Source organism: Phyllobates terribilis, unplaced genomic scaffold (genome assembly GCF_046119375.1).
Source record: "Phyllobates terribilis strain yellow unplaced genomic scaffold, ASM4611937v1 Scaffold_4__5_contigs__length_816908805, whole genome shotgun sequence".
NCBI classification, from domain to species: domain Eukaryota; kingdom Metazoa; phylum Chordata; class Amphibia; order Anura; family Dendrobatidae; genus Phyllobates; species Phyllobates terribilis.
Window position 1 is genome coordinate 726,874,244 of NW_027362764.1, and position 26,837 is coordinate 726,901,080.

The window sequence follows — 26,837 nt, forward strand, 5'->3', positions numbered from 1 at the left end:
CACAGTACTTACATAGAAGTAGCGAGCGTACACTAAATTCACAACAGAGGTACAGAGACGACAAGAAGGAATTTAGGAGCGGGTTCAGACTCTGCAGAAAGACGCAGAAAACAGACATAGAGGGAAAAGGGAGACAAGGTTAAAGTAGAAACGAGGCACAGACAACAGGGAACAGAGGAATGGGAACAGAGACAGCAAGGCAGGAACACAAACAGGACTCTGTTCAGACGGGAACAGATACCGCAAGGCAGGAACACAAACAGGACTCTGTTCAGACGGGAACAGATACCGCAAGGCAGGGACACAAACAGGACTCTGTTCAGACGGGAACAGATACCGCAAGGCAGAGACACAAACAGGACTCTGTTCAGACGGGAACAGATACCGCAAGGCACAGACAGGCAGATCTAGGAATACGGCCCCTAGAAGGCGAAAGAACAGGCAAGAAGCGTGTTCACAAGAACAGACCACAGTTCAGACACAGAACAGGAAAACAGGATAGGACCTGGCATGTCAGAGACAAAAAGCCAACTGACAAGAAACAATGCTCAGGCGCCATCTTGAGGAAGAAGGTGGTATAAATACCCAAAGATGGACAGCAATAGGCTGAAGGTGCAACAGGGGCATGTCCGCAGCAGGTACAAGAAACAGGAAGTTCAGCGGGCGTCGCCCTATGCAGCCAAAGTGGAGCAGAGCACAAGGAAAGAAGCCAGACCAGGAAGCTGGGCAGGAGATGAAGTTTGCGATCTTGCATGATGAGAGATGGAACACCATGCAAGAACGCCGCCAGGTATGCTACACAAACTTTTCAAAGCTGAATCGTTCCACCCCACCTGGGCAGACCACCGACGGAAGTGAGAACAATATTTTTCCACATTACCTGATCCCTGCCTCAAACGTCTCAATTCAGACTCAGCAGATGAGACACGATCAGGATCATCGTACAACAAACCCAAAGCAGAAAAAAAACGATCCACTGATCTAAAGCACGGATCACTAGGTTGGAGAGAAAAAGCCCATCCCTGAGGATCCTTGTGCAAAAGTGACATTATGAACCCTATGTGCTGTGATTCATCACCAGAGGATCCGGGTCTTAAACGAAAATACAATAAACAAGCATTTTTAAAAGAAAAAAAATCTTGTTGTTCACCAAAAAATAGATCAGGCAGGCGTACCTTTGGATCCACAAAATGTGCTCCAGGGCAGCTACTCACGTGTTGTTGGAGCTTGACCACCTCCAGAGAGAGTCCCTGCAAGCGTTGAGCCAAATCCTGAACCGAGACCATGATGGAAACTGGGGGTCTTTCCTTAGAGAAATTTTTTAGGCTGGACTTACTGTTATGTTCTGCTACAAGCACTAAGGAAAGACAGGAGATCTGTCCCTACAATAGAACTAAACTGGATCCCTACGATGTAACGGGGAACCTGATCCTGTGATCAGACCCGCTAAAGTCCTCGGCTAGTCTGTACGAAGACCTATAGATGCAAGGGAGGGATCCCTACAAGAACTAGGGACTGGGATAAAGTTGGACACCTCCTAATTGTAGCAGTAAAAGACAAACACACAACATAGAACATAGAGGTCAGAAGACCTAGCAAAACTAACAGAGAAAGGTAACAGAGTACCAAGCTAGCTCAATAGTAGAAAATACAATGAAGTCCAGCAAGGCCAGGAGGGCGGAGCCGGATTAAATAGGCAAAAATGGTCATGTGACCAGCAAACTAGAAAAAACCTAACTGGAGAGTTCTAACAGCTACATTTTACAAGCATTACTGTCTTGACCTTTCCTCTTCTACTGATCTGTCCTTTGGGAGGAAGGTGTTGCAAGCGGTGATCCCTCCCTCTGGTGTCTGATCTCTCTAAATCTCTCAGGTGGTGCTGTCATGGGAGAAGGGGAAAAGATCCTAGTTACTTACCGGTAATGGGATTTTACAGAGCCCATGACAGCACCCTATTAATTCCCTCCCCGTTATCATTTAAGGTGTGCATCTCTTAGGGTGTTTTTTTAAGATATGTTTAGGTGGTAGTTATGTACTAACCTATTTTTCGGAGGCCCTCTCATGCTCTGAAACAAAAACAGTAGGTTCCTGTCCTTGGTGGGCGGATACCCTTTCTCAGGTGGTGCTGGCATGGGCTCTGTAAAATCCCGTTACCGGTAAGTAACTAGGATCTTTCTCCTACACATGACAATGCTAAGAGGTTGAACTCCACCAACTCCAATCTGTGAGCCACAGAAATGCTGCCTTTCCGCCTGGTGGATACAGACGGTTTCCGAAAGCTGATGGCCATCGCAATCCCCCAGTACCAGTTGCCCAGTCACCATTACTTCTCTAAGAAAGCTGAGCCTGCGCTACACCAGCATATCGTAGACAACATCACCCATTGCTTGACTACATCTATGTCTGCCAGGGTGCATTTCACCACAGACACCTGGACGAGTAAGCATGGCCAATGACGTTACATCTCGTTGACTGGACACTTGGTGACTCTGGTGGCTGTGGGAACAGGTGGGAAAGGGGCTGTTCCATAAGTCTTAGAATCCCCAAGGCTTGCAGGACAAACCTCTGTATTTCACACTTTCTCCTCTGCTTTACCTCCTCCACCTCTAGGGCCTCCACCTGCGCCCTCAACCTCTGCCTTATTAACACACGAGTTCTAACAGTGCAGAGCGAATCCACAACACCTCCATACTGCGCAGCCAGGGCTCACCGCAATCAGGCAGTCATAGAATTAATGTGTCTTGGAGATCGCAGTCATACAGCTGAAGATTTGTGGACAGCTCTCCAGGCTGAGTTTGAGCAATGGCTGTCTCCGCTGAACCTGGAGCCAGGGAAGGCCGTGTGCTATATCGGTGCTAACCTGGTGGTGGCCCTACGCCGAGGCAAGCTCACATACATGCCTTGCATGGCTCACGACCTCAACCTGGTGGACTATCCTGGCCTGGATGCTCTGCTGCAGAAAGCATGGAAGCTGTGTGCTCACTTCCGCCATTCGCATCCCTCAGGTCATCGGCTTGCATCGATAAAGAAGTCTTTGTCCATTACAGTTACCTAGTTGATATGCGATGTGCCAACATGGTGGAATTCCACTCTGCACATGTTGCAGCGACTGTAGCACCAACAACGAGCGCTGACGCAGTATGTCATGTCGTATAGCCTGGCCCAACACAGTATGGACGTGGGGCATATCACATTTACAGAGTGGGCACAGATTAAGGACCTCTGCATCCTTCTGCACAGTTTAGAAATGGCTACTAAGATGGTTAGCGCTGACGATGCCATCATCAGCATCACTATTCTGGTCATATACAGGTGCTTCTCACAAAATTAGAATATCATCAAAAAGTTAATTTATTTCAGTTCTTCAATACAAAAAGTGAAACTCATATATTATATAGAGTAACAAACAGAGTGATCTATTTCAAGTGTTTATTTCTGTTAATATTGATGATTATGGCTTACAGCCAATGAAAACACAAAAATCATTATCTCAGTAAATTAGAATACTTTATAACAACAGCTTGAAAAATGATTTTAAAATCCTAAATGTTGGCCTACTGAAATGTATGATCAGTAAATGCACTCAATACTTGGTCGGGGCTCTTTTTACATCAATTACTGCATCAATGCGGAGTGGCATGGAGGCGATCAGCCTGTGGCACTGCTGAGGTGTTATGGAAGCCCAGGTTGCTTTGATAGCAGCCTTCAGCTCGTCTACATTGTTGGGTCTGGTGTCTCATCTTCCTCTTGACAATACCCCATAGATTCTCTATGGGGTTAAGGTCAGGCGAGTTTGCTGGGCAATCAAGCACAGTGATGCTGTTGTTTTTGAACCAAGTATTGGTACTTTTGGCAGTGTGGACAGGTGCCAAGTCCTGCTGGAGAATGAAATTTCCATCTCTAAAAAGCTTTTTGGCAGAGGGAAGCATGAAGTGCTCGAAAATTTCCTGGTAGACGGCTGCGCTGACTTTGGTTTTGATAAAACACAGTGGACCTTCACCAGCAGATGACATGGCCCCCCAAACCATCACTGATTGTGGAAACTTCACACTAGACCTCAAGCAGCTTGGATTGTGGCCTCTCCACTCTTCCTCCAAACTCTGGGACCTTGATTTCCAAACGAAATGCAAGCTTTACTTTCATCTGAAAACAACACCTTGGACCACTGAGCAACAGTCCAGGTCTTTTTCTCCTTGGCCCAGGTAAGACGTTTCTGGCGTTGTCTATTGGCCATGAGTGGCCTGACACAAGGAATGCGACACTTGTTGCCCATATCCTGGATACTGCTGTGTGTGGTGGCTCTTGAAGCAATGACTCCAGCAGCAGTCCACTTCTTGTGAATCTCCCCCAAATTTTTGAATGGCCTTTTCTTAACAATCCTTTCAAGGCTGCGGTTATCCTGGTTGCTTGTGCACCTTTTTCTACCACACTTTTTCCTTCCACTCAGCTTTTCATTAATATGCTTGGATACAGCACTCTGTGAACAGCCAGCTTCTTATGGCTTATCCTCCTTCTGGAGTGTGTCAATGACTGCCTTCTGGACATCTGTCAAGTCAGCAGTCTTCCCCATGATTGTGGAGCCTACTGAAACAGACTAAGGGACCTTTTTAAAAGCGCAGGAAGCCTTTGCGGGTGCTTTTTGTTAATTATTCTAATTTACTGAGATAATGATTTTTGTGTTTTCATTGGCTGTAAGCCATAATCATCAACATTAACAGAAATAAACACTTGAAATGGATCACTCTGTTTGTAATGACTCTATATGATATATGTGTTTCACTTTTTGGATTGAAAAATTAAAATAAATGAACTTTTCGATGATATTCTAATTTTGTGCGAAGCACCTGTACATGCTGGAGCAGACTATGAATAGCCTGCGGGAGGAGGTGGTAGTGGAAAAACTGGTCCGATTCATTATTTGTGGATTATTTTAAGGCTACATTCCCATGAAGAGCTTTTGGTGAGTTTTTGATGTTGCAGATTTTTTGCACCATTTCTGCAAAATTTAGGTTACTTGCATTTTTCCATTTCCATTGCCTTTTTTGTACATGCCTTTTTGTCGCATTTTTGACTCTGTTTTTTTGTCTCCTGCGTGTATGTTATATTATAAATAAAGCTGCTTTGTTTTGTGATATTTATTGGTATTTGGCTTTGACAAAACTTTGATACAATCATGTGTGGATAATATGTGTTTTTGATGCGTTTCCTCTGCGGAAACGCACTAAAAGCGCCTGTGTGTTTTTTACCTGTGGATTTTCCACATCTACTGCAAGCTTCTGGGGAAAATCTGCACATAAAACTCCGCGTACCTGCAAGAGAAATTGACATGTCATGGATTTGAAACACGCACCGCAGGTCAGTTTACACTGGGTAAAAAAAAGCCAAGTGAGCAGGAGATTTGGATACATCCCATCCATTCTGCTGGAGCGCTAAGATGCTGCATTTTCGACACAGTGAGAATATGCAGAGTCAAAAGCCCATCTTGGACACCCAGCCTAGGTCTGTTTTCTTTTTTGTTTTGTGGTTTTTATTGCCATGTTTTGTAGCAAATTCTTCAAAATGACGAAAGGGGTTCCTGAATTTTGTGCAAAGTAACAAAACGGTCTTTATTTTTTACTTTAACATTTTTTGCAAAAAGTTGTAAGTTTTGAAAAATGACACAAAAAATTGTTCTAAAACAGCAGACTTACTTTAAAGCACTCCAAGGGAAACTGGAGTACATTTGCAACAAATTTGCAACCGTCACAAATGAAATAATTAGTCAGGTCCATTGTTTCCGAATGCTTAAAAAACTTCATGTGACCATAGCCTCAAAGTAGAATATTCCTGAAAGCTAATAACAACCTCTACGAAAGACCTTACTACATGTGAAAATTTCTATTAAGGGCAGGTGCAGACGGCCGTAGAGTCTCTCATCCGAGAGTATAGGGTAGATTATGCAAATCGCACTCTGATCAGGGATTGATCAGAGTGTGATCATAGTGTGATCTGATTCTGTTGGATGAGGAGAAGATGGAAAAAAAATGTCTCAATCTTCTCCATTGTGTCAGTTTGTGGAAATCGGACTGCACTCAGATGTCATCCGAGTGCAGTCCAATGCTTTCCATGAGCTCATTGATTTGCAGGGCCGAGTGCAATCTTACTATCAGATCAATCTCAGACATGCAGCAATTTTCCCTTGCATGGCCCCCTAGACTTACATCAGTCTGACAAAACAATGGGTTGCACTTGGACTGAAAATACAGTCGTCGGCATTTGCCCTAATAATGAGGATCAGATTATTGGATGGTCTCTGTTGATTCTTTATATTTGTTGCAGGCAGCTCTTTTTTTCTGCATATTTGATTATGTTTCTATGTTCTTTTCAGCTTTGCTTTGCCTATAAAGGATATCTTACAAATACAATTATCTTAAATTTTCAATATGAAGACAGCAGCAGTCTAGGAACCGTCAAAACCGTAACCAATAATTTCAGCTATGACTTTGTTCAGGGGAACAGGTACGATTCTCACTTTCTTTTGGTATATTTTTTAAGTCAAAATTAAAAACAAAACAAATAAAAACAAAAAACACTGTATCAAAACACTGACCCCAAAGGTTCTTCATCAAATGTAGACCACCAAAGGGTGGTTAAAAAATGCACACCATAGTACAGGACATCCTCTCTTCTACCCCCAACTCCCATTTCATTATAATTTCATATCCTCTTTCCCACCCCCACCCCAATTCATTATACTTTCATGTCCTCTCTCCAACAGCCCACCCCAATTCATTATACTTTCATGTCCTCTCTCCCACTCCCCACCCCCAATTCATTATACTTTCATGTCCTCTCTCCCACACCTCACCCCAATTCATTATACTTTCATGTTCTCTCTCCCACACCTCACCCCAATTCATTATACTTTCATGTCCTCTCTCCCACACCTCACCCCAATTCATTATACTTTCATGTCCTCTCTCCCACACCTCACCCCAATTCATTATACTTTCATGTCCTCTCTCCCACTCCCCACCCCCAATTCATTATACTTTCATGTCCTCTCTCCCACACCTCACCCCAATTCATTATACTTTCATGTCCTCTCTCCCACTCCCCACCCCAAATTCATTATACTTTTATGTCCTCTCTCCCACACCTCACCGCAATTCATTATACTTTCATGTCCTCTCTCCCACTCCCCACCCCCAATTCATTATACTTTCATGTCCTCTCTCCCACTCCCCACCCCCAATTCATTATACATTCATGTCCTCTCTCCCACTCCCCACCCCCAATTCATTATACTTTCATGTCCTCTCTCCCACTCCCCACCCCCAATTCATTATACTTTCATGTCCTCTCTCCCACTCCCCACCCCCAATTCATTATACTTTCATGTCCTCTCTCCCACACCTCATCCCAATTCATTATACTTTCAAGTCCTCTCTCCCACTCCCCACCCCAAATTCATTATACTTTCATGTCCTCTCTCCCACACCTCACCGCAATTCATTATACTTTCATGTCCTCTCTCCCACTCCCCACCCCCAATTCATTATACTTTCATGTCCTCTCTCCCACTCCCCACCCCAATTCATTATACTTTCATGTCCTCTCTCCCACTCCCCACCCCCAATTCATTATACTTTCATGTCCTCTCTCCCACTCCCCACCCCCAATTCATTATACTTTCATGTCCTCTCTCCCACACCTCACCCCAATTCATTATACTTTCATGTCCTCTCTCCCACTCCCCACCCCCAATTCATTATACTTTCATGTCCTCTCTCCCACACCTCACCCCAATTCATTATACTTTCATGTCCTCTCTCCCACTCCCCACCCCCAATTCATTATACTTTCATGTCCTCTCTCCCACTCCCCACCCCCAATTCATTATACTTTCATGTCCTCTCTCCCACTCCCCACCCCCAATTCATTATACATTCATGTCCTCTCTCCCACTCCCCACCCCCAATTCATTATACTTTCATGTCCTCTCTCCCACACCTCACCCCAATTCATTATACTTTCATGTCCTCTCTCCCACACCTCACCCCAATTCATTATACTTTCATGTCCTCTCTCCCACACATCACCCCAATTCATTATACTTTCATGTCCTCTCTCCCACACCTCACCCCCAATTCATTATACTTTCATGTCCTCTCTCCCACACCTCACCCAAATTCATTATACTTTCATGTCCTCTCTCCCACTCCCCACCCCCAATTCATTATACTTTCATGTCCTCTCTCCCACTCCCCACCCCCAATTCATTATACTTTCATGTCCTCTCTCCCACTCCCAACCCCCAATTCATTATACTTTCATGTCCTCTCTCCCACACCTCACCCCAATTCATTATACTTTCATGTCCTCTCTCCCACTCCCCACCCCCAATTCATTATACTTTCATGGCCTCTCTCCCACTCCCCACCCCCAATTCATTATACTTTCATGTCCTGTCTCCCACACCTCTCCCCAATTCATTATACTTTCATGTCCTCTCTCCTACCCCCATCCCTAATTCATTATACTTTCATGTCCTCTCTCCCACACCTCACCCCCAATTCATTATACTTTCATGTCCTCTCTCCCACACCTCACCCCCAATTCATTATACTTTCATGTCCTCTCTCCCACACCTCACCCCAATTCATTATACTTTCACGTCCTCTCTCCCACTCCCCACCCCCAATTCATTATACTTTCATGTCCTCTCTCCCACTCCCCACCCCCAATTCATTATACTTTCATGTCCTCTCTCCCACACCTCACCCCAATTCATTATACTTTCATGTCCTCTCTCCCACTCCCCACCCCCAATTCATTATATTTTCATGTCCTCTCTCCCACTCCCCACCCCCAATTCATTATACTTTCATGTCCTCTCTCCCACTCCCCACCCCCAATTCATTATACTTTCATGTCCTCTCTCCCACATCTCACCCCAATTCATTATACTTTCATGTCCTCTCTCCCACTCCCCACCCCCAATTCATTATACTTTCATGTCCTCTCTCCCACACCTCACCCCAATTCATTATACTTTCATGTCCTCTCTCCCACACATCACCCCAATTCATTATACTTTCATGTCCTCTCTCCCACACCTCACCCCCAATTCATTATACTTTCATGTCCTCTCTCCCACACCTCACCCCAATTCATTATACTTTCATGTCCTCTCTCCCACTCCCCACCCCCAATTCATTATACTTTCATGTCCTCTCTCCCACACCTCACCCCAATTCATTATACTTTCATGTCCTCTCTCCCACTCCCCACCCCCAATTCATTATACTTTCATGTCCTCTCTCCCACTCCCAACCCCCAATTCATTATACTTTCATGTCCTCTCTCCCACACCTCACCCCAATTCATTATACTTTCATGTCCTCTCTCCCACACCTCACCCCAATTCATTATACTTTCATGTCCTCTCTCCCACTCCCCACCCCCAATTCATTATACTTTCATGTCCTCTCTCCCACACCTCACCCCAATTCATTATACTTTCATGTCCTCACTCCCACTCCCCACCCCCAATTCATTATACTTTCATGTCCTCTCTCCCACAGCTCACCCCAATTCATTATACTTTCATGTCCTCTCTCCCACTCCCCACCCCCAATTCATTATACTTTCATGTCCTCTCTCCCACTCCCCACCCCCAATTCATTATACTTTCATGTCCTCTCTCCCACACCTCACCCCAATTCATTATACTTTCATGTCCTCTCTCCCACTCCCCACCAACAATTCATTATACTTTCATGTCCTCTCTCCCACACCTCACCCCAATTCATTATACTTTCATGTTCTCTCTCCCACACCTCACCCCAATTCATTATACTTTCATGTCCTCTCTCCCACACCTCACCCCCAATTCATTATACTTTCATGTCCTCTCTCCCACACCTCACCCCAATTCATTATACTTTCACGTCCTCTCTCCCACTCCCCACCCCCAATTAATTATACTTTCATGTCCTCTCTCCCACACCTCACCCCAATTCATTATACTTTCATGTCCTCTCTCCCACACCTCACCCCAATTCATTATACTTTCATGTCCTCTCTCCCACACCTCACCCCAATTCATTATACTTTCATGTCCTCTTTCCCACACCTCACCCCAATTCATTATACTTTCATGTCCTCTCTCCCACACCTCACCCCTATTTATTATACTTTCATGGCCTCTCTCCCACTCCCCACCCCCAATTCATTATACTTTCATGTCCTGTCTCCCACACCTCACCCCAATTCATTATACTTTCATGTCCTCTCTCCTACCCCCATCCCTAATTCATTATACTTTCATGTCCTCTCTCCCACTCCCCACCCCCAATTCATTATACTTTCAAGTCCTTCCTCCTACCCCCACCCCCTATTCTTTATAATTTCATGTCCTCTCTCCTACAACCCACAACCAATTAATTCAATTTAAAATAAAAATAATAAAAAAAAATAACTTACCTCTCCAATCACCCATGACTTCACTTCTATCCTCTTCTGGCCAGTGGGTACGTGCTAAGTGACGTGGTTGGCACAATGAAGTCCTGGAGCTGGGTGAGCCATAGTTGAAGTGCTGGTGCAATTTTCAAATGCCAACAGGACCGCTTCCTGCCCGGCGATGTATGCCGCAGATCGTTGCAAAAAAAATACCGTAATGAGGGCAATCTTGCCAAGGCTGACATCATTATATTCAGATTCTGTATAACATAATATACCGGTAGTTGATCATTGAGTTCCTTAATGTAAGGTTTGACGTATCTCCAAGGTGCAAATATAATTTTATGTATTTGCTGTTGACTTGTCTTGTGAACGTTATTCTAGAAATGTGACGATATTCCTGTATCCTCATTTCACGTCTTATTTTTCAGCTGGACATACACCTGTATAGATTTGTGGCAACTTGTGAAAAACAAGTACACGGGCAGAAATTTCTACGTGCTCTATATCAATTTACAGTCATCCCAAAATTATTATATAGACGTCCTCTACATTGGGCAGACAGTAACCACAAGTGATATGAATGGTAAGTCAGCACAGACGTCACACATACTAAAGTCAAATTATTTGTTACTTACAGTCATATGAAAAAGTTTGGGCACCCCTATTAATCTTAAGCTTAATGTTCTATAAAAATTGGTGTTTTTGCAACAGCTATTTCAGTTTGATATATGTAATAACTGTTGGATACAGTAATGTTTCTGCCTTGAAATGAGGTTCATTGTACTAACAGAAAATGTGCAATCTGCATTCAAACAAAATTTGACAGGTGCATAAGTATGGGCACCTCACCAGAAAAGTGACATTAATAGTTAGTAGATCCTCCTTTTGCAAAAATAACAGCCTCTAGTCGCTTCCTGTAGCTTTTAATGAGTTCCTGGATCCTGGATGAAGGTATTTTTGACCATTCCTCTTTACAAAACAATTCCAGTTCAGTTAAGTTTGATGGTCGCCGAGCATGGACAGCCCTCTTCAAATGATCCCACAGATGTTCAATGATATTCAGGTCTGGGGACTGGGATGGACATTCCAGAACATTGTAGTTGTTCCTCTGCATGAATGCCTGAGTAGATTTGGATCGGTGTTTTGGATCATTGTCTTGCTGAAAGATCCATCCACTTTGTAACTTCATATTTATCACTGATTCTTGAACACTATTGTCAAGAATCTGCTGATACTGAGTGGAATCCATGCGTCCCTCAACTTTAACAAGATTCCCAGTGCCAGCATTGACCACACAGCCCCAAAGCATGATGGAACCTCCACCAAATTTTACTGTGGGTAGCAAGTGTTTTTCTTGGAATGCTGTGTTTTTTTTTCCACCATGCATAACGCCTTTTTGTATGACCAAATAACTCAATCTTGATTTCATCAGTCCACAGGACCTTCTTCCAAAAAGAAATTGGCTTCTCCAAATGTGCTTTTGCATACCTCAGCCAACTCTGTTTGTGGCGTGCTTGCAGAAACGGCTTCTTTCGCATCACTCTCCCATACAGCTTCTGCTTGTGCAAAGTGCCTTGTATAGTTGACCGATGCACAGTGACACCATCTGCAGCAAGTTGATGCTGCAGCTCTCTGGAGGTGGTCTGAGGATTGTCCTTGACTGATCTCACCATTCTTCTTCTCTGCCTTTCTGATGTTTTTCTTGGCCTGCCACTTCTGGCCTTAACAAGAACTGTCCCTGTGTTCTTCCATTTCCTTACTATGTTCCTCACAGTGGAAACTGACAGGTTAAATCTCTGAGACAGCTTTTTGTATGCTTCCCCTGAACAACTATGTTGAATAATCTTTGTTTTCAGATCATTTGACAGTTGTTTTGAGGAGCACATGATGCCACTCTTCAGAGGAGATTCAAACAGGAGAACAACTTGCAAGTGGCCACTTTAAGTAGCTTTTCTCATGATTGCATACACCTGGCTATAAAGTTCAAAGCTCCATGAGGTTACAAAACCAAAAAAAGTGCTTTAGTAAGTCAGTAAAAAGTAGGTAGGAGTATTTAAAACAAGAAAATGATAAGGGTGCCCATACTTATGCACCTTTCAAATTTTGTTTGAATGCAGATTGCACATTTTCTGTTAGTACAATAAACCTCATTTCAAGGCAGAAACATTACTGTGTCCAACAGTTATTACATATATCAAACTGAAATAGCTGTTGCAAAAACACCAATTTTTATAAAACATTAAGCTTAAGATTAATAGGGGTGCCCAAACTTTTTCATATGACTGTATGTTTAGCTGCCTCAGAGGACAAGTACAAAGGATTGTTAACAGAGCTTGTCCCATCGCTGTATGTATAAAGGGAATTTATCACCAAGTGTTTCACCACCTAACCTAAGAGAAGCATAATGTAGAGATAGAGGCTGTGATTCTAGCGATGTGTCACTTAATGGGCTGCTTGCTGTAGTTCTGATAAAATCACAGTTTTTTTCAGCAGGAGATTATCCCTCAAGGACTAGCCATGTAGTCCTCCATTTTCATGAGCTCTGTATAACTATCATTGATTGGCAGCTTTCTGCCTATGCACAGTGTACACAGACAGCTGCCAATCATTGGTGTGGGCTAATCTCAGATTAGGTGGCAAAAAAAGGTGACAGATTCCTCTTAAGCAGTTAAAAAATGCATTAAAGGGAATATGTCAGCAGATTTTTGTAATAAAATCTGAGGGCAGCATGAGGTAGGGGCTGAGACACAGATTTCAGGGATGTGTCACTTATTAGGTTGTGTGCCGTAGTTTCTATACAATGAATGTTTTATCAGAAGGAGATTATCACTGACTGGACTACAGCTCCCATGAGCCCTGGTCCGACCACACCCCCTTCCTCTGATAAGCAGCTCACTGTCAATAGACAATGTACATAGAAAGCTGTGGTGTGGGCGGGGGCAGCTTTCTGAGCTCTGTTACCTGCTACATCTAAAAATTACGGTTGTGTCACTCACAACTGCTGCACCCAGTAAGCTAAGTGATACATCGCTGGAATCAGGGTCCCTTTTACTACATTATGCTGCTTCCAGATGAGGTAGCAAAAACCTGCTGATAATTCCCTTTAAGTCTTGTAAAAAAAAAATAAATAATAATATGTGATTTTATTATATTTGCTAAATATGCTTCTTAAAGCGTTGTCTCAACCAATTATCTTTTTTTAACATAAGACACCCGAAAAACAGTGGATTATTGTAGCTCTGCCTTCTGAGTACTCAAGATCAGCTGATATCACTGGAGAAAGTTATAGCAGCCTCTAATGGGGAAATGGAGTATTACATAGTGCCAACCAAATGATACTGCAACCATGTAATACATGACTGCTGTCCTCAGCTACACCGACCAGATTGTCATTATTCCCCTTGAAAGCATTGTCCAATCTTTAATGTTAATCGTTCGATCTGTAGCATGTGGGTCGCTGTTCACACTGGTAATGATAATAATGTTGTGCATGGGACAATTGTTTTTCTCTGCAGATCTGACGATTTTCTGTTTATTTTATATATTGCAGTTCACAGGAGGAGACCTGCCTTATCACAAAGTGGAAACTTTATAAATTCTGTCAACGTGGTTAAATCAGATGGCGCATCTAACACCCAGTATACCATCACTGTAAATCCAGTTAATTGTGCCTACAACTTTCCACTCTTTGCTGCTGGATTTGCAGAGGTGGGTGATGGATTGTGAGCGAGTAGCATAAATCATAATATATATATATATAAACCTAAATCTCTCAATATGGATAAGTGAAGCGGGCCGTTTATTATATTTATGGTATATAAAGATGGTAACACTAAGGGTCCGGCAGTGCACTGTGCATGAGAGGAGCCCGCTCTCTAGTGGTAGGTTCCCATGACCGTTTTCTCCACATCCAAGAAAAACAGATGATTATTCTATCATCTATGATTGATTGTTGATTCTATGATTATCAGAGTTTGATCAGTTTTTCTCGGATGTGGAGAGTAAGAAAAAATGCCTCCATCTTCTCCACTCTGACAATCCATGAAAATCGGTCCGCACTCAGATGTCATCCAATTTTTTTCACGGACCAATAGACTCACATGGCCGATTTTGGTCTGACACTCGGTCCGAGGAAAAAGTTGGACATGTGCACAGCCTCATAGAATATCAAAGGTACGAGTGCTATCCATGAAAACCATGAATAGACCTCGTCCAAAAAAATCGGTGGTGTGCGCGAGCCCTCATATGTATCTCCTGATGAAAGTCAGGTGCAGAGTTGACATGGATCCCCTGAGTAAATCCTAATCATCAAATCTAACACGATCTGGTACCTACCTGGCCTTAAAGTGTTACGAGTTACGACCGACATTGCAAATTATATTGTGTTGATTGGGGGGAGTCAGATAACTGGGACTCCTACTGAGCCTAAGAATGGTGAAGTCCTGTAGACCATGAATGGAGCGGTGTCGCACATGTGACTGCTACATTCCCTTGGGGCATTTGAAAAGCCAGTTTTCGGGATTATAAAAGATTATACAATTTCTAATGAATGAAATGCCTATAAAGAGGGGATTAGGAGGCACCCTGGACATTTACTGACTTCATGAGTCCAGCAGGTGTCTGGACATTTTAGGAAAGTTGGCAACTTTATGAATGATATCAATGTGACAAAAATCAATTGGCGCGTCCAAGAACAGTATATCCTACTTTTATGTAAGCATGAAAGTATCATATTTAAAGTGTTTTTCAGATTTCCATATTTTTTTTACATGTATTTATAAGCATAGTCAAAAATTCTGTACTCATTAATTTAATACGCTATCTGGACCAGAAAAGTTGGAAAGGTCTCGAGGAGCCAAACGAAAAACCTCAGAAGCAGTGTTGGGATTCTGCAGTATCAGACTTAGCCCTAGTGTCCAGATGCACATTTAGGAGGCTCAAATGGGAACCAATTGCACCAGGTCACATCAGATACTGCACTAAATTATAATTACAACGCTATTGGCAGTGTCCGACTAGGGTGCTAAGGGCATTGACTCTAGGGGCCCACTATTCAGCTATATGCAAATATTACATTAACCTCATTCACAAATGTACATACGCTTCTATGTCGTAACTAACTAGGTTGAATGAATGAATGTTGAGATAGTGGCTTTGTCTGTACACAGAGAATCAAATATATTGTGCCACACCTGCAGAGAGGCCCACCGGGAAATTCACCTGCTCCCCCGTGGGCCAGTCCGAGCCTGGATATTTGTCTGCCTCCATACAGCCGTCCGTCTTTGCACTGACAACAAGAATAAATTAGACAACATGAAGGAATGGCAGGCAGGTGGTTATCTGATACCAATGACTACCAATACTTATTATTATTTTTTTATACAGGACATTCTCAGTGCTTCAGATTCAGCAATCTATACCACCCCATCCTGGCCCCAAGATACAAAGATCCAGATAAATCGAACCCAGACAGCGTCCCCGCCCATTGGAGGAACATTCAGCATTCGTGCTTATGGAGGAGAAACGAGTGGTAGGATTACATCTCAAGCATCATTAATCTAGTTGGACTTACCTTCTCCCTGCTCAACTTTTTATGACAACAGGAATGTCTTCAGGGTCACGTAATACAATATTTTCCCACCGTAATTAGTTAATTGCCGATAATGATTTATTTTAACATTGAGTAGTCCTATTGGGACATTCCCCTTGATGATGTCTCATCAGAAGCAACCCCATTCAGAATGTAGGTGATCTGCCGATCACCCTATGTACCCCATCTCTGGTGTTCACATATCCTAATGGGACAAATGGACAGGATATTTTCCCTTTCTAGGTGAATCAGTATGCAGTAAGTAATAAATGTCTGACTGACAGGGGGCAGGATTACATTACAGAAACTTCAACTTGGGCCCCCTTCAGCTTGGAGTATTTGGTCCACCTTGGGGTGCAACCTCCTAAGGCCACCCTTATAACCAATAAATCAATGTTACCATGATACTATTATGCCTATACTCTCAGTCTACAATCCTCTTCTTTGGTCGTCCTGCAGATCTCAATGTAAACATCTCCAGCACCGATCTGAAATATGCATTAGAGACCATTCCAGAGATAGGACAAGTTTCCATTATTTCAAGCTACAGGAGCTGCAGAGGATACAATATGCAAGTCAAATTCTTAACAGCTACTGGATACCAGCCGCTCTTACAGGTACACATGTTTACTATCTATTCATATTCAGAGCTCATCCTACCAGGTCATGGCCCTCACATCTGCTTGATAGTGAAGGGTGTAGTGGTGTCTGGATTATTTTATTTAGTTTCATTTGCTAGAATTTATAGGGGAGCTTGGATTGTCAGATGTAACAGAACTGAGGCTGTACTGTATGTGGCACACCATATTAGTCTAACTAGACTAGCCTCTATATGTATACCTAATACACTGTCATAGCTAGACTTTCACTAAAGAAAGGCATTCAGTTTGCCACCCTGGGCATTGCCAAGGTAGAGTAAGCTGGTTGCGCCCCCACTAGAACTCAGCATCTGGGGCACAAGCCCCAACAGACCTAGTTACAGTATAACCCTGCCGACTACATTGACAAATGCTCGAGACGCCCCAAATCATAACTGTCTCTAGATGGTTCCTTTGTCTTTGTATGTAACTGTCTCTAGATGGCTCCTGACTCCTCTCTTTGTATGTAACTGTATCTAGGTGGCTGCTGACTCCTGTCTTTGTATGGAACTGTCTCTAGATTACTCCTGACTCCTGTCTTTGTATGGAACTGTCTCTAGATTACTCCTGACTCCTGTCTTTGTATGTAACTGTCTCTAGATGACTCCTGTCTTTGTATGTAACTGTCTCTAGATGACTCCTGTCTTTGTATGTAACTGTCTCTAGATGGCTCCTGACTCCTGTCTTTGTATGTAACTGTCTGCAGGCGGCTGCTGACTCCTCTCTTTGTATGTAACTGTCTGCAGGTGGCTCCTGATTCCTGTCTTTGTATGTAACTGTCTCTAGATGGCTCCTGACTCCTCTCTTTGTATGTAACTGTCTCTAGGCAGCTCCTGACTCCTCTCTTTGTATGTAACTGTCTCTAGATGGCTCCTGACTCCTGTCTTTGTATGTAACTGTCTCTAGATTACTCCTGACTCCTCTCTTTGTATGTAACTGTCTCTAGATGACTCCTGACTCCTCTCTTTGTATGTAACTGTCTCTAGATGACTCTTGTCTTTGTATGTAACTGTCTCTAGATTACTCCTGACTCCTCTCTTTGTATGTAACTGTCTCTAGGTGGCTCCTGACTCCTCTCTTTGTATGTAACTGTCTCTAGATGACTCCTGACTCCTCTCTTTGTATGTAACTGTCTCTAGATGGCTCCTGACTCCTGTCTTTGTATGTAACTGTCTCTAGATGACTCCTGACTCCTCTCTTTGTATGTAACTGTCTCTAGATGGCTCCTGACTCCTGTCTTTGTATGTAACTGTCTCTAGATTACTCCTGACTCCTCTCTTTGTATGTAACTGTCTCTAGGTGGCTCCTGACTCCTCTCTTTGTTTGTAACTGTCTCTAGGTGGCTGCTGACTCCTCTCTTTGTATGTAACTGTCTCTAGGTGGCTCCTGACTCCTCTCTTTGTATGTAACTGTCTCTAGATGACTCCTGACTCCTCTCTTTGTATGTAACTGTCTCTAGATGGCTCCTGACTCCTGTCTTTGTAGGTAACTGTCTCTAGATTACTCCTGACACCTCTCTTTGTATGTAACTGTCTCTAGGTGGCTCCTGACTCCTCTCTTTGTTTGTAACTGTCTCTAGGTGGCTCCTGACTCCTCTCTTTGTATGTAACTGTCTCTAGATGGCTCCTGACTACTCTCTTTGTATGTAACTGTCTCTAGATGGCTCCTGACTCCTCTCTTTGTATGTAACTGTCTCTAGTTGGCTGCTGACTCCTCTCTTTGTATGTAACTGTCTCTAGTTGTCTGCTGACTCCTTTCTTTGTATGTAACTGTCTCTAGTTGGCTGCTGACTCCTCTCTTTGTATGTAACTGTCTCTAGTTGGCTGCTGACTCCTCTCTTTGTATGTAACTGTCTCTAGTTGTCTGCTGACTCCTCTCTTTGTATGTAACTGTCTCTAGTTGGCTGCTGACTCCTCTCTTTGTATGTAACTGTCTCTAGTTGTCTGCTGACTCCTCTCTTTGTATGTAACTGTTTCTAGGTGGCTCCTGACTCCTCTCTTTGTATGTAACTGTCTCTAGTTGGCTGCTGATTCCTGTCTTTGTATGTAACTGTCTCTAGTTGGCTGCTGACTCCTCTCTTTGTATGTAACTGTCTCTAGGTGGCTGCTGACTCCTGTCTTTGTATGTAACTGTCTCTAGGTGGTTCCTGACTCCTGTCTTTGTATGTAAGTGTCTCTAGATGGCTCCTGACTCCTGTCTTTGTATGTAACTGTCTCTAGATGACTCCTGTCTTTGTATGTAACTGTCTCTAGATGACTCCTGTCTTTGTATGTAACTGTCTCTAGGTGGCTGCTGACTCCTGTCTTTGTATGTAACTGTTTCTAGGCAGCTCCTGACTCCTGTCTTTGTATGTAACTGTCTCTAGATGTCGCCTGACTCCTCTCTTTGTATGTAACTGTCTCTAGGTGGCTCCTGACTCCTCTCTTTGTTTGTAACTGTCTCTAGGTGGCTGCTGACTCCTCTCTTTGTATGTAACTGTCTCTAGGTGGCTCCTGACTCCTCTCTTTGTATGTAACTGTCTCTAGATGACTCTTGTCTTTGTATGTAACTGTCTCTAGATGGCTCCTGACTCCTGTCTTTGTATGTAACTGTCTCTAGATTACTCCTGACTCCTCTCTTTGTATGTAACTGTCTCTAGATGACTCCTGACTCCTCTCTTTGTATGTAACTGTCTCTAGATGACTCTTGTCTTTGTATGTAACTGTCTCTAGATGGCTCCTGACTCCTCTCTTTGTATGTAACTGTCTCTAGGCAGCTCCTGACTCCTCTCTTTGTATGTAACTGTCTCTAGATTACTCCTGACTCCTCTCTTTGTATGTAACTGTCTCTAGATGACTCCTGACTCCTCTCTTTGTATGTAACTGTCTCTAGATGACTCTTGTCTTTGTATGTAACTGTCTCTAGATGGCTCCTGACTCCTGTCTTTGTATGTAACTGTCTCTAGATGGCTCCTGACTCCTCTCTTTGTATGTAACTGTCTCTAGATTACTCCTGACTCCTCTCTTTGTATGTAACTGTCTGCAGGCGGCTCCTGACTCCTCTCTTTGTATGTAACTGGCTCTAGATGGCTCCTGACTCCTCTCTTTGTATGTAACTGTCTCTAAATGACTCCTGACTCCTCTCTTTGTATGTAACTGTCTCTAGATGACTCCTGACTCCTCTCTTTGTATGTAACTGTCTCTAGATGGCTCCTGACTCCTGTCTTTGTATGTAACTGTCTCTAGATTACTCCTGACTCCTCTCTTTGTATGTAACTGTCTCTAGGTGGCTCCTGACTCCTCTCTTTGTATGTAACTGTCTCTAGATGACTCCTGACTCCTCTCTTTGTATGTAACTGTCTCTAGATGGCTCCTGACTCCTGTCTTTGTATGTAACTGTCTCTAGATGACTCCTGACTCCTCTCTTTGTATGTAACTGTCTCTAGATGGCTCCTGACTCCTGTCTTTGTATGTAACTGTCTCTAGATTACTCCTGACTCCTCTCTTTGTATGTAACTGTCTCTAGGTGGCTCCTGACTCCTCTCTTTGTTTGTAACTGTCTCTAGGTGGCTGCTGACTCCTCTCTTTGTATGTAACTGTCTCTAGGTGGCTCCTGACTCCTCTCTTTGTATGTAACTGTCTCTAGGTGGCTCCTGACTCCTCTCTTTGTTTGTAACTGTCTCTAGGTGGCTGCTGACTCCTCTCTTTGTATGTAACTGTCTCTAGGTGGCTCCTGACTCCTCTCTTTGTATGTAACTGTCTCTAGATGACTCCTGACTCCTCTCTTTGTATGTAACTGTCTCTAGATGGCTCCTGACTCCTGTCTTTGTAGGTAACTGTCTCTAGATTACTCCTGACACCTCTCTTTGTATGTAACTGTCTCCAGGTGGCTCCTGACTCCTCTCTTTGTTTGTAACTGTCTCTAGGTGGCTCCTGACTCCTCTCTTTGTATGTAACTGTCTCTAGATGGCTCCTGACTACTCTCTTTGTATGTAACTGTCTCTAGATGGCTCCTGACTCCTCTCTTTGTATGTAACTGTCTCTAGTTGGCTTCTGACTCCTCTCTTTGTATGTAACTGTCTCTAGTTGTCTGCTGACTCCTTTCTTTGTATGTAACTGTCTCTAGTTGGCTGCTGACTCCTCTCTTTGTATGTAACTGTCTCTAGTTGGCTGCTGACTCCTCTCTTTGTATGTAACTGTCTCTAGTTGTCTACTGACTCCTCTCTTTGTATGTAACTGTCTCTAGTTGGCTGCTGACTCCTCTCTTTGTATGTAACTGTCTCTAGTTGTCTGCTGACTCCTCTCTTTGTATGTAACTGTTTCTAGGTGGCTCCTGACTCCTCTCTTTGTATGTAACTGTCTCTAGTTGGCTGCTGATTCCTGTCTTTGTATGTAACTGTCTCTAGTTGGCTGCTGACTCCTCTCTTTGTATGTAACTGTCTCTAGGTGGCTGCTGACTCCTGTCTTTGTATGTAACTGTCTCTAGGTGGTTCCTGACTCCTGTCTTTGTATGTAAGTGTCTCTAGATGGCTCCTGACTCCTGTCTTTGTATGTAACTGTCTCTAGATGACTCCTGTCTTTGTATGTAACTGTCTCTAGATGACTCCTGTCTTTGTATGTAACTGTCTCTAGGTGGCTGCTGACTCCTGTCTTTGTATGTAACTGTTTCTAGGCAGCTCCTGACTCCTGTCTTTGTATGTAACTGTCTCTAGATGTCGCCTGACTCCTCTCTTTGTATGTAACTGTCTCTAGGTGGCTCCTGACTCCTCTCTTTGTTTGTAACTGTCTCTAGGTGGCTGCTGACTCCTCTCTTTGTATGTAACTGTCTCTAGGTGGCTCCTGACTCCTCTCTTTGTATGTAACTGTCTCTAGATGACTCTTGTCTTTGTATGTAACTGTCTCTAGATGGCTCCTGACTCCTGTCTTTGTATGTAACTGTCTCTAGATTACTCCTGACTCCTCTCTTTGTATGTAACTGTCTCTAGATGACTCCTGACTCCTCTCTTTGTATGTAACTGTCTCTAGATGACTCTTGTCTTTGTATGTAACTGTCTCTAGATGGCTCCTGACTCCTCTCTTTGTATGTAACTGTCTCTAGGCAGCTCCTGACTCCTCTCTTTGTATGTAACTGTCTCTAGATTACTCCTGACTCCTCTCTTTGTATGTAACTGTCTCTAGATGACTCCTGACTCCTCTCTTTGTATGTAACTGTCTCTAGATGACTCTTGTCTTTGTATGTAACTGTCTCTAGATGGCTCCTGACTCCTCTCTTTGTATGTAACTGTCTCTAGATGGCTCCTGACTCCTCTCTTTGTATGTAACTGTCTATAGATGACTCCTGACTCCTCTCTTTGTATGTAACTGTCTGCAGGCGGCTCCTGACTCCTCTCTTTGTATGTAACTGGCTCTAGATGGCTCCTGACTCCTCTCTTTGTATGTAACTGTCTCTAGATGACTCCTGACTCCTCTCTTTGTATGTAACTGTCTCTAGATGACTCCTGACTCCTCTCTTTGTATGTAACTGTCTCTAGATGGCTCCTGACTCCTGTCTTTGTATGTAACTGTCTCTAGATGACTCCTGACTCCTCTCTTTGTATGTAACTGTCTCTAGATGGCTCCTGACTCCTGTCTTTGTATGTAACTGTCTCTAGATTACTCCTGACTCCTCTCTTTGTATGTAACTGTCTCTAGGTGGCTCCTGACTCCTCTCTTTGTTTGTAACTGTCTCTAGGTGGCTGCTGACTCCTCTCTTTGTATGTAACTGTCTCTAGGTGGCTCCTGACTCCTCTCTTTGTATGTAACTGTCTCTAGATGACTCCTGACTCCTCTCTTTGTATGTAACTGTCTCTAGATGGCTCCTGACTCCTGTCTTTGTAGGTAACTGTCTCTAGATTACTCCTGACACCTCTCTTTGTATGTAACTGTCTCTAGGTGGCTCCTGACTCCTCTCTTTGTTTGTAACTGTCTCTAGGTGGCTGCTGACTCCTCTCTTTGTATGTAACTGTCTCTAGATGGCTCCTGACTACTCTCTTTGTATGTAACTGTCTCTAGATGGCTCCTGACTCCTCTCTTTGTATGTAACTGTCTCTAGTTGGCTGCTGACTCCTCTCTTTGTATGTAACTGTCTCTAGTTGGCTGCTGACTCCTCTCTTTGTATGTAACTGTCTCTAGTTGGCTGCTGACTCCTCTCTTTGTATGTAACTGTCTCTAGTTGTCTGCTGACTCCTCTCTTTGTATGTAACTGTCTCTAGTTGGCTGCTGACTCCTCTCTTTGTATGTAACTGTCTCTAGTTGTCTGCTGACTCCTCTCTTTGTATGTAACTGTTTCTAGGTGGCTCCTGACTCCTCTCTTTGTATGTAACTGTCTCTAGTTGGCTGCTGATTCCTGTCTTTGTATGTAACTGTCTCTAGTTGGCTGCTGACTCCTCTCTTTGTATGTAACTGTCTCTAGGTGGCTGCTGACTCCTGTCTTTGTATGTAACTGTCTCTAGGTGGTTCCTGACTCCTGTCTTTGTATGTAAGTGTCTCTAGATGGCTCCTGACTCCTGTCTTTGTATGTAACTGTCTCTAGATGACTCCTGTCTTTGTATGTAACTGTCTCTAGATGACTCCTGTCTTTGTATGTAACTGTCTGCAGGTGGCTGCTGACTCCTGTCTTTGTATGTAACTGTCTCTAGATGACTCCTGTCTTTGTATGTAACTGTCTCTAGGTGGCTGCTGACTCCTGTCTTTGTATGTAACTGTTTCTAGGCAGCTCCTGACTCCTGTCTTTGTATGTAACTGTCTCTAGATGTCGCCTGACTCCTCTCTTTGTATGTAACTGTCTCTAGTTGGCTACTGACTCCTCTCTTTGTATGTAACTGTCTCTAGTTGGCTCCTGACTCCTGTCTTTGCATGTAATTGTCTCTAGGTATCTGCTGACTCCTCTTTTTGTATGTAACTGTCTCTAGGTGGCTCCTCACTCCTGTCTTTGTTTGTAACTGTCTCTAGTTGGCTGCTGACTCCTCTCTTTGAATGTAACTATCTCTAGGTGTCTGCTGACTCCTCTCTTTGTATGTAACTGTCTCTAGATGTCGCCTGACTCCTCTCTTTGTATGTTAACTGTCTCTAGTTGGCTACTGACTCCTCTCTTTGTATAAAACTGTCTCTAGGCGGCTCCTGACTCCTGTCTTTGTATGTTAACTGTCTCTAGATGGCTCCTGACTCCTCTCTTTGTATGTAACTGTCTCTAGGTGTCTGCTGACTCCTCTCTTTGTATGTAACTGTCTGCAGGCGGCTCCTGACTCCTCTCTTTGTATGTAACTGTCTCTAGAATACTCCTGACTCCTCTCTTTGTATGTAACTGTCTCTAGGCGGCTCCTGACTCCTGTCTTTGTATGTAACTGTCTCTAGATTACTCCTGACTCCTCTCTTTGTATGTAACTGTCTCTAGATGACTCCTGACTCCTCTCTTTGTATGTAACTGTCTCTAGATGACTCCTGACTCCTGTCTTTGTATGTAACTGTCTCTAGGTGGCTCCTGACTCCTCTCTTTGTATGTAACTGTCTCTAGATGGCTCCTGACTCCTCTCTTTGTATGTATCTTTCTCTAGGTGGCTGCTGACTCCTCTTTTTGTATGTAACTGTCTCTAGATGGCTCCTGACTCCTCTCTTTGTATGTAACTGTTTCTAGGTGGCTCCTGACTCCTCTCTTTGTATGTAACTGTTTCTAGATGGCTCCTGACTCCTCTCTTTGTATGTATCTTTCTCTAGGTGGCTGCTGACTCCTCTCTTTGTATGTAATTGTCTCTAGTTGGCTGCTGACTCCTCTCTTTGTATGTATCTTTCTCTAGGTGGCTGCTGACTCCTCTTTTTGTATGTAACTGTCTCTAGGTGGCTGCTGACTCCTGTCTTTGTATGTAACTGCCTCTAGATGGCGCCTGACTTCTCTCTTTGTACGTAACTGTTTCTAGGTGGCTCCTGACTCCTCTCTTTGTATGTAACTGTCTCTAGATGGCTCCTGACTCCTCTCTTTGTATGTAACTGTTTCTAGGTGGCTCCTGACTCCTCTCTTTGTATGTAACTGTTTCTAGATGGCTCCTGACTCCTCTCTTTGTATGTATCTTTCTCTAGGTGGCTGCTGACTCCTCTCTTTGTATGTAATTGTCTCTAGTTGGCTGCTGACTCCTGTCTTTGTATGTAACTGTCTCTAGTTGGCTGCTGACTCCTCTCTTTGTTATGTAACTGTCTCTAGTTGGCTGCTGACTCCTCTCTTTGTATGTAACTGTCTCTAGTTGGCTGCTGACTCCTCTCTTTGTATGTGTCTTTCTCTAGGTGGCTGCTGACTCCTCTCTTTGTATGTAACTGTCTCTAGTTGTCTGCTGACTCCTCTCTTTGTATGTAACTGTTTCTAGATGGCTCCTGACTCCTCTCTTTGTATGTATCTTTCTCTAGGTGGCTGCTGACTCCTCTCTTTGTATGTAACTGTCTCTAGTTGTCTGCTGACTCCTGTCTTTGTATGTAACTGTTTCTAGATGGCTCCTGACTCCTCTCTTTGTATGTATCTTTCTCTAGGTGGCTGCTGACTCCTCTCTTTGTATGTAACTGTCTCTAGTTGTCTGCTGATTCCTCTCTTTGTATGTAACTGTCTCTAGTTGGCTCCTGACTCCTCTCTTTGTATGTAACTGTCTCTAGTTGGCTGCTGACTCCTCTCTTTGTATGTAACTGTCTCTAGTTGGCTGCTGACTCCTCTCTTTGTATGTAACTGTTTCTAGGTGGCTCCTGACTCCTCTCTTTGTATGTAACTGTCTCTAGTTGGCTGCTGATTCCTGTCTTTGTATGTAACTGTCTCTAGTTGTCTGCTGACTCCTCTCTTTGTATGTAACTGTTTCTAGGTGGCGCCTGACTCTCTCTTTGTATGTAACTGTCTCTAGTTGGCTGCTGACTACTCTCTTTGTATGTAACTGTCTCTAGGTGGCTCCTGACTCCTGTCTTTGTATGTAACTGTCTCTAGGTGGCTGCTGACTCCTGTCTTTGTATGTAACTGTCTCTAGGTGGTTCCTGACTCCTGTCTTTGTATGTAAGTGTCTCTAGATGGCTCCTGACTCCTGTCTTTGTATGTAACTGTCTCTATATGACTCCTGTCTTTGTATGTAACTGTCTCTAGATGACTCCTGTCTTTGTATGTAACTGTCTGCAGGTGGCTGCTGACTCCTGTCTTTGTATGTAACTGTCTCTAGGTGGCTCCAGACTCCTGTCTTTGTATGTAACTGTCTCTAGATGACTCCTGTCTTTGTATGTAACTGTTTCTAGGCAGCTCCTGACTCCTGTCTTTGTATGTAACTGTCTCTAGATGTCGCCTGACTCCTCTCTTTGTATGTAACTGTCTCTAGTTGGCTACTGACTCCTCTCTTTGTATGTAACTGTCTCTAGTTGGCTCCTGACTCCTGTCTTTGCATGTAATTGTCTCTAGGTATCTGCTGACTCCTCTTTTTGTATGTAACTGTCTCTAGGCTGCTCCTGACTCCTGTCTTTGTTTGTAACTGTCTCTAGTTGGCTGCTGACTCCTCTCTTTGTATGTAACTATCTCTAGGTGTCTGCTGACTCCTGTATATGTATGTTAACTGTCTCTAGTTGGCTACTGACTCCTCTCTTTGTATAAAACTGTCTCTAGGCGGCTCCTGACTCATGTTTTTGAATATAACTGTCTCTAGGTGGCTCCGGACTCCTGTCTTTGTATGTAACTGTCTCTAGATGTCGCCTGACTCCTCTCTTTGTATGTAACTGTCTCTAGTTGGCTCCTGACTCCTGTCTTTGCATGTAATTGTCTCTAGGTATCTGCTGACTCCTGTTTTTGTATGTAACTGTCTCTAGGTGTCTGCTGACTCCTCTCTTTGTATGTAACTGTCTCTAGATGTCACCTGACTCCTCTCTTTGTATGTTAACTGTCTCTATTTGGCTACTGACTCCTCTCTTTGTATAAAACTGTCTCTAGGTGTCTGCTGACTCCTCTCTTTGTATGTAACTGTCTGCAGGCGGCTCCTGACTCCTCTCTTTGTATGTAACTGTCTCTAGAATACTCCTGACTCCTCTCTTTGTATGTAACTGTCTCTATGCGGCTCCTGACTCCTCTTTTTGTATGTAACTGTCTCTAGATGACTCCTGACTCCTCTCTTTGTATGTAACTGTCTCTAGATGACTCCTGTC

General features: G+C 43.5%; 1 protein-coding gene across 2 annotated transcripts in view; it reads left to right on the forward strand.

Moving 5' to 3' along the window:
- PKHD1L1 (PKHD1 like 1) overlaps positions 1 to 26,837 on the forward strand; it is a 378,989-nt gene that overhangs the window by 154,635 nt on the left and 197,517 nt on the right. For both annotated transcript variants that reach the window (XM_073679777.1, XM_073679778.1), the window contains exons 22-26: positions 6,368 to 6,498; positions 10,875 to 11,029; positions 13,997 to 14,154; positions 15,832 to 15,976; positions 16,496 to 16,653. In XM_073679777.1, coding sequence (XP_073535878.1) covers positions 6,368 to 6,498; positions 10,875 to 11,029; positions 13,997 to 14,154; positions 15,832 to 15,976; positions 16,496 to 16,653 — 747 coding nt within the window. The remainder of the gene's footprint in view (positions 1 to 6,367; positions 6,499 to 10,874; positions 11,030 to 13,996; positions 14,155 to 15,831; positions 15,977 to 16,495; positions 16,654 to 26,837) is intronic.